We start from the raw sequence: 12,036 nt of genomic DNA on the forward strand, positions 1-12,036 counted from the left end.
CTTTCCAGTGGGTGGCCTGCTTGACAAGGCCTCCTGACTGGGTGCGGACGGAGACCATACCAGTCCTGTCGACACCAGTGCTACAACTAGCGTTGGCGTGCTGCATCCTCCCTCGTTTCCGCCTGCTGGAGCGTAATAACTAGTGTAGTGTAATCCCCTGTCCTTGCAGTTGCTTGCAACGCACCACACCGGATCCATCTGCGCCTTCTCCGCTCTCTTCTCCTCCCCCCTTCCCGCTTCCCGCGTTCCCAGCAGCGCCTCCTCCCGGACCTTCCTTTCCCTTTCTCTCTGTGCAACCAGGCACTGTGGTCTGGTTACCTTCCATCAGCTCGAGGCAACAACACCAACGCTGGCACACCCGTTGATGGAATTGGCTCGGCGTGGGTTTTGAGTGCGCACTCCAGGCAGCCCGTTTCGACGATACTTGGTTTTTTTTCGGGCCGTGCAGGGATTTCGGGAGTGCTTTTGGTCGGACCCTCGGCGCTTCCAACGCCACGGAACTCACCTGAGGCCGACTACCACCACCCATTCATCTCTCACAACTCGCCAAAACAATTTCGACTCAGTCGCGACATTGGTCTCCTGCCAAAATTTGCCGAAAGTTTCTGCGGGTTTGTTAGAGTGAAAAGCTCGATATTCCCGCCAACACCCTTGAATTGCGTCCGTTGTGCGCAGTATCAACCAAATCAGGTCTCGCACACCTATTGTCTGTCTAAGCGACGGCCACCAAGACCACACCAACAACAACAACAAGGACCATAATTACAACTGCCAGCAACGCCAACATGAGTTCGCCAGCTCAGGGGGGACCCTCGGTCCCGAAGGACAAGGAGAAGGAGAAGAAGGGCTTGGGCAAGGTGTTGTCGAGGATGAAGACGGTACTCAAAAAGGCCGATCCGTCTCGCCGGCTGTCGACGCTCGGTTCGTCGAAGTCCGCCGCAGCACCCGCCGCTGCAGCCGCTCCCAGGTATGCCCAGGCTTGACCCTGCTTATATTTTGAGCCCTGCGTGCTGCTCGTCGAGTTGCATTGCTGGGCCTAACGCTGGTGCTCTCTTATCGCCTGCCCCGTCTCACATCATGACTAACGCATGCGCATAGCAAACCTGCGGAACCCGCCGCGGCCCAGGGCCCCGCAGCCGTGGAAGCTACTAAGATCCCGAGATCTCAGATCTTCGCTGAGCGAGCAAAGAAGATCGGTGAGCTGTACGGCCTGGAGCTGAAGCCGAGCGAGTGGTACTCGACCGAGGGCAACGCCCTCCGGGTGGAGAAGCCCATCCGAATGCGAGTGCACAGAAAGTGCCATGTCTGCGACACCTCGTTCGGCCGGGACAAGGAATGCCCCAAGTGTAAGCATCAGCGCTGCAAGCAGTGTCCGCGGGTGCCCCCGAAGCGCACCGAGGCCGAGAAGGAGGAGAGCCGCAAGAGGCGGGCCGCCATCCTCAAGGAGCGGGCCGAGAAGGCGCCCATCATTCCCGACTGGGACCCGACTCCGAAGAAGATCGTCCTCAAGCGCCCGGCCAAGACTGGCGGCCAGGATCTCATCTACAGAAAGCCGCGCCAACGCCTCCGGCGGACCTGCTGTCAGTGCCAGCGATTGTTTACGGGCACCAAGACCTGCGAAGGCTGCCAGCACATCCGTTGCACCGACTGTCCTCGCGACCCGTAAGTCACAGCGTCTGTCCCCCTGTTTTGGATGTGCCGAAGCTAATGCCAGATGCAGACCCAAAAAGGACAAGTATCCGTACGGATACCCTGGCGACGCGCCAGGCACGAGGATCGCTCATTACCAGTGTGCCAACTGCAAACATATCTTCTCACTGCCGCCCACCGCTGCAGCAACTTGCGTCAAATGCTCTCACGACAAGTACGAGCGGCTGACACCTCGTAAAGTGGAACCGGAGCCCGACCCCGAGATCTTGAAGAGCATACAAGCCAGAATCGAGGCTATGAACCTCAAGTGACAAGAGCGGGTGGTATTGTCATGCATGCCTCATAACTCGCGAGCCTCTGCTTGAGGGCCGGCTGGCGGTGGTCGGGGGAGAGGGGCGGAAGGAGAGGTGAAAAACGAGCCGAAGGTGTCTTTTCTTTTCCGGTTCTGGCATTATTCCCCTGGATGCATTGATTCGGCCTCTTCTTTTTCTTCAGCAGCGAGCATGATTCTCATTGGCCACGAAACATTTCATGCATCTCCATTTACCGAAGCGTTCTCGGAGACGACTCAGCCCCAGGCGGTCCCGGTTGATACCCAGTGTCTTCTCGTCCGCCCACGAATCGCACACCACGTCCCAGCATCGTTCTGTGACCGCCAGCTTCCGATGGGGTACCATTACCACCAGCCCAAAAAGCACAAAATGATCCACGATCGCTCGGAGTCGTCTTCTCCCGCCGCACGGCCTCCGGAACAGGGACAATAATTCCACAGCGCCAGGGCACGCAGCCACGACCGATTGCATATAGAAGGCACCATTTGCATCTGCACTTCTTCAACTACGACCGAAAGGGGCGGGTTTAATAGAAGGCTCTCGGAAGAAAGCGGTAGGGATTGAGGCTCAGGGGCCGTGCCAGCGTGGCCTCAGGGAGCGATCGTGGGGAGGACTCGGGCCGGGCTGGTGGGAAGCAGAGGCGGTTGCTTGGATATTGCGCTTTTTTGTCACGTTTCCGTTTCATCATCTCCACTATTTCATGGTCCGGTCACAGATCTCGCTATCTTGATGAATTGCACATATCCCTTTTCCTCGGCCGAGTTGACCATCTCGCCCCTCAGTCAGACAGCGGCGATATTCGATTTCCCTTCCCGATGCAGCAAACCAAAACGCCTCAATCCCAAGCTGGCGGGACTCGGGTTGCACAGTCGCTGCGGACTTTCCTACCTGCTGCCTTCGATGAAACGACCGATCAAGCAGCCCCCGGACGCAAAACCTTTATTCGGAAGTACACCCATATGGCTACTGTGCTACAACGGTGGAAAAGACATGTTTGGCATAACGCATGTTTTCTCACCCCACTGTAGTGTAGTTTACCGGACCCTTTGCACCCTCGTCGCCACACACGTCATGTCCCGGGTGTTGGACAGACTCCGGTTGTACATACACAGTAGTGTACACTCAGTACGGCATGGCATGACCTTTCCGATGTTTCGGAACGAGAAGCCGGGAGCGGAGGTAAACAGTAAGTGTTTAGATTTCCTCCCTGGATAGAAAGGCGTTTGGGGACAAGTGAGACGACAGCCGCCCATCCCGTCCTGCACAGTGCGTTATGCGTCGTCGGCGTTCGCTTGCCCTTATCTGTGTGTTGGTGTGTGTGTGTGTGAGTTGTGGGCGTTGCGGCTCGGGCCAGCCGAACCGCGTGGCGCAAAAGGAACAGGGGGGAGGCAAAACCCGAGGCCCCTGTGGACGGGATGGGATGTCTTGGCCGACCCTCCCTTCCGAGCTGGCGGGTTCCGAGCTGACGGGTTTTCAGGGTTAATGAACGTTATTGGGTACCTAGGGAACACACAATACACCGGTTACACGACGGCCGGAAAGCGACAGGTTTGCGGTTGCAGGGTTTGCTGTCCTGAATAACTAACGGCAAAACAAAGCTAACTGTAAGGGTTTCGCGGTTGAAGTGCCTGAATTGTTTTTCGTTTGCAGTACACGTATAAGTCTCCGTAACTCATGCGAGGCAGGAAGGGGCAACTGCGGAGTATTCTGGACATTTGCCACATTCGCCGTTGGGGCAGGAGGCGGTTTCTTCGTGTTTTTCCAGGTCCATTTTCGCAACCTTGGCCACTTTCCGGCGCCGCCATCGCTAGTTTACGCAGTGGATCGTGATCAGGGCGACTTGGCCGATGAGATGCGCGCGGTTGCAAGCCACCGTGGGAAGGATTTGGATATCTCAATAATTTTGAGGAAGAGCTTCAAGGATGTCCCTGGTTGCCGGCAAAGATCCGAAGTGGGGGGTTTCCCGACAGTTTGGTAACGGAACGGAGCTGAAAGCTTACCGCAAAAACAGTGGCCACGGCAGTCACAAACGATAACGCCAACTGCCGGCTGACCAACCATGAGCGAGCTCACAATGGAAACAAATGATGCTGACCACATGAGGAAATCTCAGAAGGCAGATGATTGGAAACTGCGCCGGCAGGCGGCTGGGGATACCGGGCCCTTCCTTTCAGGCTGGACATGTGAAGAGAGCTGATTTTTTTTTTTTTTTTTTTTTTTTTTTTTTTTTTTTTTTTTTTTTTTTTTTTTGGCATCGGCTGGAGGGGATGAGACCACGGAACCGGTCGCCTGGGATAGAAGCCAGCGTGGCACAACACTACACGTAACGTCGCTTGGCATGTTACCGACCGGTAGGTAGGCAGCGAAAATGTTCCAGTCAGTGCTCGGCCACTGCGAAAAACCTGCCAAACCGAAGGCCCAACATCCACTTGTCACTACCCACGCAAACAAATGCTTGACCGCCGGAACCCAAAGCAGCGCACCCCGGAACGACACCTACCGGCCCCCACGTGCTGATCGGCGCTCAGCTGGCAAGTTTGAGGACCAGCTCACTGGACGAAAAGCGAAGACTGTGTTTGGGGTCGTAGTATAAATCTGCTCGGCGATAATATTACTCCGTCATCTGGACACACACTCGAGCACAGATTGCTCCGCGGCGATGGCGGCGCCATCTCTTTCATCGCTCATCTTCTCCATGGACTTTTAGACGGAATATCCGTACTTTACATACATACACGAGAGCAGATTCGGGGCGTGGCTCCGACTTTGATTCTCGAAAACTTAGGTAACTTACACTGTAATTCCGAAGAGATCTTCATCCATTGGGTTACCGTAACTTACCGCGGTACACATCACACCTTCGGTCACACACCGCTTCTTTCTGTTCAGCCGACCCAGCTGTCTGGGCGACCGGTGGAGTGTGTTACGCCGTTCTCCACAACCCTGCGGTTCCATCCTGCCGGGATGGCCGCTGCAGCACCGCATTTTGACCTGCTCCGCTGCTGCAGAAAGCGGCAGATGATCCAGAAAACGGCGAGAGACGGTGTCGCAATGACTGAAACGACCGGTCAACCTTTCAAACATGATGCTTGTCTCGGTCACTCAGCCCTTCGGCCGTATTCAAGCCCTGCGAACCGTACTGTGTAAACGGAGTAGTCCGTACTGAGGAGTGCCTGCGTATGGCCTTGAGCCATTCTAGTCTCATAGTGAAAGCGAATTCCATCTTTTTGACAAGCCACCGAAGACAAGAATCAGTATTCAAGCCTGTATCTACACTGTAACGTTCCCCGCGAAAGTGAGATAGGTATCGATTAAAGGTCCCGCGGTGCTGGCCGAGGCTCTTTCCAGTGCACCGAAACGCGTCCGTCAAAAACACGACTCAAAATCGTCGCGCGAAGAAATGCTGAAACCAGTCCCATTCTATTCCTCCCATTTTCCCAGCCATAAAGCCATGCAACGCCTCCCCCTGAACGCAACCAATTTGTCCCAAGTAGTTCCCAGCGAAAACCAGTAAAACAGCCCGCTAAAAGCCTACCAGCGACACTCAATTCTCCACCATCCCCTCCGGCACGATGAACGCCGCCGCGACCGCGTCCCCCAGCATCGCCCGCCGGCCGGGCCGCCGACCCGCGAACGCGCCGCCGCCGCTGTGCCCGCGGTTGTTCAGGTACGCGGGCGCCTCCTCGAGCAGGCCGCGCTGCGCCCAGGCGGCGTAGCGCGCCGGCTCGATGACGCCCATCAGCCGCTCGGTCACGTAGAAGCGGCCCTGCACGTCGGGCTCGCCGCGCACGGCCCGCGCCGCCGCGAGGACCCTATTTTTCGGCGATGTGAGCGTTAGTTAGTGCCTTCTTTTGGCTGATTGGGGGTTTTGTGGAAACAGCTCGTTGGAGCAGAGCAGCTGGCTGTCTTTTTGGAAGGTAGCAAGGCAGCAAAAAGAGCTTAGATGTGACGTACCAGGTCCAGCGCGCGCCCGGGTCTCGCTCGATCGCGTTGCGCGTCTTGAGCTCCTCAATGAAGACAGGGCCGAGCGAGTCGGCCGGGACGGCGTTGGTCGGGGGGGCGGTGGTGGGGGCGCGGATTGGCCGGTAGAGGTTGCCTCTAAATTGGAGGCGCGTCGGTGTGGTGGTCGGGGTCGGGGCGGTCGGTGTGAGGACTTCGATCTCGCTAACGAGCATGACGAGGGCGGCGTCCGGGGGTATGTCGCCGGCGACGGTCTGGTCCGGGATGCCGGAGGTTGGCTGCGCCGTGACGCGGATGGGGTCGCCGACGCGGACCATCTCGGCGCCGAGGTAGACGCCGCCGTAATGCTGCACGTGGAAGGCGCCGTCGGGCGTAAGGCCCTGGGCGCGGAGGTCGAAGGTGGAAAACGCGTCGTTGATGGCACGGGCGCCCATCTTGGAGGCTTCCAGGCCGAGCACCTGGCGGTTGATGGCGCGCTTCTCCGGGTCCGGGTCTTGCGAGTAGCGGGCGATCAGGGCCTGCCAGTCGACCGTGTCAAACGTCTTGTCCCTGAGCTCGTCCGGGCTCGTGCCGGGGACGCTGAAGGTGAGGAACGGTCGCATGGATTGGCAGTCTTTGACCAGATTTGGCTGCCCCAGCAGGGCGTGACCCAACGGAGCGAGGGTGAAATGGTAGCCAGAATCGGGCGTATCTTGGTTGGGGAATGTGCCGGGGATCGCGGCGATGGAGAGGATCACGCCTAGACGCCAGGCTGTGTGCTTGTACCAAACCAGTTCGCCGACGCGGAAGACGTTGGTCAGGCTGGTCGTCCCTGGAGGCGGAAGCTGATCCTGGTGCTGCTGCTGCTGCTGCTGCTGCTGCTGCTGTTGTTGTTGTTGTCGTTGCTGGGGGGCCTGCTGAGACGGCGTCGGCCTGGGCGCAGCGGGGGGAGCCTGGGCCACCGTGGCGGGTCCTTGAGCAACGGCTGCATTCGCGCCCTGGTACCTCTCCTCGGCAGCCCTCAGCTTCTCGAGAAGTTTGGGGCACAGGTCGCAGGGACACTGGCTGATGTCGGCCGAGTCGCTGACCAGCCACAAGGCATGCAGGGCGAACTCGCCGGGGGTGCGGTAGTTGGCCTTGGGGCCTGCCGGATGGCCGTACAGGTAGTAGTCCCGACCGCCATCCTTTCTGAGGGCGCACCGCAGCTCGTAGCCCCTGGGGAAGCCGGCGAGCTTGTACTGGCGCGCTGGTGGCGCGAGAGTCAGCATCAACATCCGCTTGTCGAGAGACTTCTGTCTGAACGTACTGTCGCCCTGTGGGCCGACCTGGTTCTGCAGATGGCCGGCCACGATGACCTCCCAGCGCTCGAGCTGGGCCACATCGGCGTCATTGTCCGGGCTCAGCGCCGTGTGGTCCAGCTTCGTGTATCCCTGGCCATCGCTGCGCGCGATGTGGATCGGCCAGTACTCGCCACCAGCGTCGCCTTGTGATGCTGCACTTGCCATGTTCCAGGAGGGGACAAAAGAAGCCCAGTCGTCGTGTTTCGTGCTTGGTATCTTGGGGGCACAGACGAAAGGAGTGGGAGTCACTGGAACTCGCACGTGAGCGTTTCCTTTGTTGCCTCCATGGTATTGGAGTGCATCTTTTGTGGGTTGACTGGGCCCCTCCAAATCGGGGTCGTCGTTAAAGAGGTCCCGCCAAGACTAATTTCGGAGACTGCCGCGTACAAGTAATTACAAATCGGCAGGCCACGACGACTTCGAGCAACATCAACAACGAACAATCGCAAAGACTCGTCGCAACAACTTGATAAAAACTCAACCAAATCGAAAAAAAAGAAAACGAGGATAACCCGTACCCTAACTATAACCCGTATCCTAACCTTAACCTAAACCCTACCTAGTAGAGGGGCTAGCGCCGCTCCCCGTACCCCGGTGAACTAACCCTTGGCGATAGAGCAAACGCCTTGGCGATGGTGGCTATGTAATAACGTTGTAAAAACTCAGCCGACAATTGGCCGAAATTAGTCTTGGCGGGACCTCTTTAACGTCTACCCAAATCGGGTAGTGTACTGTACCACAGCAGAAAGGCATGGGTACCTTACTGTGGGAGTGCGACAGCTGAGTGCCCCACTTCAGCTCCTTACGCAGGAGGCACAGTATTCCGTAAATAGGTGCCCACGGGCAACCTATCACCTTACCTTGCTGTATGGAGTATTGAAGGTTGTTGTGAGCACTCCATTCACGTTAATTGCTTCCCCCTTCACCCCCAAGTTCCAAGTGAATACTTAGGATAACTACAGCATCAGCGAGTACATTTGCGTGAAATCCATGTCGCCCACAGCCGTCCAATATCGAGCATCCCGCTGAAGCTTTACTACTCGCTTCACAGCAGTTTGGGACGAAAAGGCCATTGGATATGTTGAATTCGAGCATCGGGACGGATAGTTGCCTTTTTGAACTGTTCAATTCTATAATTTAAATATCGACCTACATGAACGACGAATGTTCTAGTGGATCGAGAGCCTGATTGTGACAAGCCCATATCTTACAGAGCCCAGTTGCATCTCCCAATGGCCACTTGAGGGCGGTGCGGACGAGGGAGATTGAAACGAATATCCGTATTGCCCCGTCTCTTCCTCATCTGACCAGAGCATCAGTTGCTTTTAAGGCAGGGTAACGGCTCACAGTAGTTGATGCATTTCATGTAAGCTGCACCCTGCTCTGTCATTCTTCAAGAGGATATGCGCCTTCCAATCCCGAGCACCGCCATCCCTTAGGGCGAACACCCCTTTTCTCGGAATCTGGCACCCTGCCCCGGTTGTTTTCCTCGCCGCTGGCCCAGTCCTTCGTCATTATGTAGTCTGCGCCGCCATGGCTGACACGGAGAAGTCGCCAGCGTCAGGCAACAAGTCGCAGCCCCAGCTCGGCAAGCTGACGCGGTTTGCCTGGCTGCCGCAGTACAATGACATTCGCAATTCGCTCGGTCTGGTATACGGAGGCCCCAGCGCTAGCCCCTCTTGCGGTTCACTTCCGCTGCCACTCTCACGAGTCCGATCTCGACCGCAACAAGCCTCTCCTAAAAGCACTCCTCGCCGACATCCAGATAATGCCGTTATCTTGTGTCTAAGTAGCAGCATTTGAGTGCCAATGCTCAAACAGCACTCATAACTTGGACTCCCTGATCTCAGCTATCGATCGCTGCCCCTGACTACGAAGCAGACTCGACAGCAACCAGCTCGTGCGCTATAGGCAACTCGGCCCTACCCGTTTCTACGTCCTTTTTCCGCTCACCCTTGCCGGCCAGTTCCTCGTCCTCGTACTTGGTCGCGCCCACGGGGGAGTTGAGCATCCAGCGCAGGAGAAGGTAGGCGTCAGCGGGCGGCTCGCCGGGGGCGCCCACCAGCTCAAGCTGGCGCGACTGGCGGATGACGACATTATTGGTCTCGGCGTCTATGTGGGCCTGCGTGATGCGTGCGTGTGTGTCGCGTTGGAAGGCGATAATCAGGACCTGTGTGTGGGATGGGTTGGTTAAGTAGCCGGCTGGTTTGGGGGTTGAACTGGGACAGGGTCTTACAGGCTTGGTGTGGTGGTCGGTGAATTGCCCCATGCGAATTCGCGATTCCAGCAGAGCGATGATGGCGTTGAACTCGCTCCAGAGCAGGTTGCCCTCCGGGGCCACGGCCGGCTCGAGCACGGTAATCATCATGTGGGGTTTGTCGCCGTCGACGGGCACCATGCACGGTTCGCACTCGTACCAATCATCGCCGCAATAACCGCGTGGGCCAGCATAGCGCGGGTCTGAATGGCATTTGTAGACGGCGCTGGGCTGAGGTGTTAGGTGCGAGCTTGGCTGCTTGGTGGGTTGGGAAGGAGGGTAGTCCGGGGAATGGTGGAGGTCGCAACGGAGGTCTCGACAGCTTGCGCGGGATGTATCTCAGCATCGTATCGGTCGGCCAGGTGCTCCAATATGGTCTGGAACCATCTGGCCTTCACGCTGGCGTAGACGTAGCCCGCGCTCGGAACCCACTCGGGGTCGAGCAGGTTTTTAGGACTGTCTAGGGTCGCGCGCCACAAGGGTCGCCACTCCTCCGTCTCTTCCTCTAAACCGGGACACTCCTCATTGCAGGGAGAAAAGAAACGGGGCTCGAAATCGTATGGCAACTGGCCGTCGACGTCGAGATCTGTCCCTCTTACAATGCCGAGAGCCTCGAGCTCATTGGCGTCCACGGAAGTCATCGATCGGCAATTCAGATCGAGATAGTCGTGCAGGGCTTTCAACATGTCAAGTTGTGCCCGCTCGAGATTCTTCCGGCGGACCTGGTCCATGGCTGTGGTGAGAGATGTAGTCGAGATGCGAAAGTAATGGCGCCAGTCGATTTTCAGAGTGAAAGGTCTCGTTCATTGTTGGAAGGCTGCGCGGCCCGTTTTGTTTGGCAGTTTACCGTGTTTGTTTTGTTGTCCATGATGACACAGCGTGGCTCGGCTTGGCGGGCTGTTAGCTCAGATCAATGTTGTCTCTGGGCAAAAGGAGGCTGTTGGACACCCGGAGATATAACTCAGCGACAAAAGGCAACGTGAAAATCAGCAATAGCGTAAGGTAGTTATTGAGTATTTAACTACGCGAAATCCCAATGACACAAGGGGTAGGGACGCGGGAAATGATACCATAAACACGAGGTCAGTGGCTTGGCGGTATCTCTTTCAAGCCTCCAGGCTCAGTGCTGGCGCTCCTCCCCACGCCCCTAGTCTCGCCTTCCACGGCCTGTTCTGCCTTGCCCTTCTCTTCAGCCCCCTCTTCTCCTCTACGCCACTTCGGCGGCAATTGTATACCCATCTGCGTTTCCCACAGAGCCCAGTCGAAGCGACCTTGCTTCAGAGCTTGGGCATCTCCGGCATACCGGAAGGTTTTACCGATGGCTGGGACCTCATCCGCTTTCCCGTCAGGACTGTCAGAGAAGTATATCGCGCAGGGCGCTAGACGGTACGCGTTGGTCTCGTAGTAGGCGAGCTTGCGCTCTTGCTCAGCAGACTGGACCATGTAGGCGCGGCCTGTCACTTCTGTTCCAGGCTCGCTGTCAATGAGGGTTTTGTACTGGCCCCAGTTGGCAAGTTCGTAGCCATAGGTTTTGGCACTGCGCAAGACCGGTTCCGACTCAAGGCCCAAGACCCCTCGCAATATAGCTGGGCTCGTCAGGGTGCTATAGAAGAAGTACCAGGTTGGCTTATACGCATATGGCGGTGGCTGCAGCCTCCGGAACAGAGGGTTTTCAGGCATCGAGGCCAGCTTGTCAAGATCAGGGGAGCGCCGGTGCTCGACAGGTTGCGGAGGCCGGGCGCTAACCAACCGTGGGGGAAGCGGAGGTGGAGGAGGAGCAGGAGGAGGAGCAGTAGGAGGACGAGTACGCTCAGCAGCATTCGTAGGCGGTTCGGCACCCGAAACTGAACTAGAAGGGTCTCGGTCGTGACTGGATTCCGACATGACCGCGGGCTGAATCCAAGAGTTGCGTCAACTGGCGGGTGAACAACATATGTTAAAACACAGCGAGGTCTGCACTCAATGTGTACTTCATGTTCATGTTCAGCATCACATGCTGGCGTGGGGCAGCCTGGAGCGGGCAGCCCAGCCCCGCTCTGAGTCAGACAGAACTTGACCGCGAGAAGTCCGCCATGGCGGTCCACCAAACACGTTGAGTGTACTGTGCAACCGCTACTTCCTGGAGGTAGGCAGTGTACGGAGGAGTGAGTTAGTGGAGAGCTTGAACAGGCCCAATTTTCTCTCACATTTACAATAACCGCTATTTCCATCCTGCTTTTCGGGGCTTGGGCCACGAGACAGGCCAATCCCCACCAGGCGCCCCACCCATCGGCCCGCTGCGTCGCGCCGCATCCCGGCTCCGCTGAGAAAAGTCTGCTCCGTCCGGTCCACCATCAGCATCGTCAGCGGCAAGGTGGCCGAGCGGTCCAAGGCGCCACGTTAAGGAATCCATCCTTAATCTTGAAATCCGTGGTCTCGAAAGGGGCGTGAGTTCGAATCTCACCCTTGTCAGCTTCTTTTTCCTCGGGCATCAGTTCAGTGGTGCCTTGCCGAGGTTGGCCCAACTTTTTGTGTGCCA

The 12,036-nt window shown here is 57.3% G+C and overlaps 4 protein-coding genes and 1 non-coding gene across 5 annotated transcripts; 2 read left to right on the forward strand and 3 right to left on the reverse strand.

Moving 5' to 3' along the window:
• The first annotated feature begins 657 nt into the window (after nucleotides 1–657).
• On the forward strand, nucleotides 658–2,051 carry THITE_2114988 (uncharacterized protein). The gene is made up of 3 exons (XM_003652983.1): nucleotides 658–967; nucleotides 1,099–1,662; nucleotides 1,721–2,051. The coding sequence occupies exons 1-3, from the start codon at nucleotides 786–788 to the stop codon at nucleotides 1,959–1,961; spliced, it is 987 nt and encodes a 328-aa protein (XP_003653031.1). The 5' UTR covers nucleotides 658–785; the 3' UTR covers nucleotides 1,962–2,051.
• A 3,343-nt stretch (nucleotides 2,052–5,394) lies between these two features.
• THITE_2114996 (uncharacterized protein) lies at nucleotides 5,395–7,566 on the reverse strand. The gene is made up of 3 exons (XM_003652984.1): nucleotides 7,228–7,566; nucleotides 5,937–7,167; nucleotides 5,395–5,794 (listed from the first exon to the last, which is right to left on the reverse strand). The coding sequence occupies exons 1-3, from the start codon at nucleotides 7,424–7,426 to the stop codon at nucleotides 5,527–5,529; spliced, it is 1,698 nt and encodes a 565-aa protein (XP_003653032.1). The 5' UTR covers nucleotides 7,427–7,566; the 3' UTR covers nucleotides 5,395–5,526.
• A 1,531-nt stretch (nucleotides 7,567–9,097) lies between these two features.
• Nucleotides 9,098–9,972, reverse strand: THITE_2115001 (uncharacterized protein). The gene has a single exon (XM_003652985.1). It carries the CDS (start codon nucleotides 9,657–9,659, stop codon nucleotides 9,132–9,134), a length of 528 nt encoding a protein of 175 aa, XP_003653033.1. The 5' UTR covers nucleotides 9,660–9,972; the 3' UTR covers nucleotides 9,098–9,131.
• A 528-nt stretch (nucleotides 9,973–10,500) lies between these two features.
• THITE_2115005 (uncharacterized protein) lies at nucleotides 10,501–11,625 on the reverse strand. The gene has a single exon (XM_003652986.1). The coding sequence runs from the start codon at nucleotides 11,400–11,402 to the stop codon at nucleotides 10,602–10,604; it is 801 nt and encodes a 266-aa protein (XP_003653034.1). The 5' UTR covers nucleotides 11,403–11,625; the 3' UTR covers nucleotides 10,501–10,601.
• Nucleotides 11,626–11,865: 240 nt separating this feature from the next.
• Nucleotides 11,866–11,969, forward strand: THITE_t53. Its single transcript has one exon. It is a non-coding gene; the product is annotated as a tRNA-Leu (tRNA).
• Nucleotides 11,970–12,036: the final 67 nt, after the last annotated feature.

This window comes from Thermothielavioides terrestris, chromosome 2 (genome assembly GCF_000226115.1).
Source record: "Thermothielavioides terrestris NRRL 8126 chromosome 2, complete sequence".
NCBI lineage: Eukaryota > Fungi > Ascomycota > Sordariomycetes > Sordariales > Chaetomiaceae > Thermothielavioides > Thermothielavioides terrestris.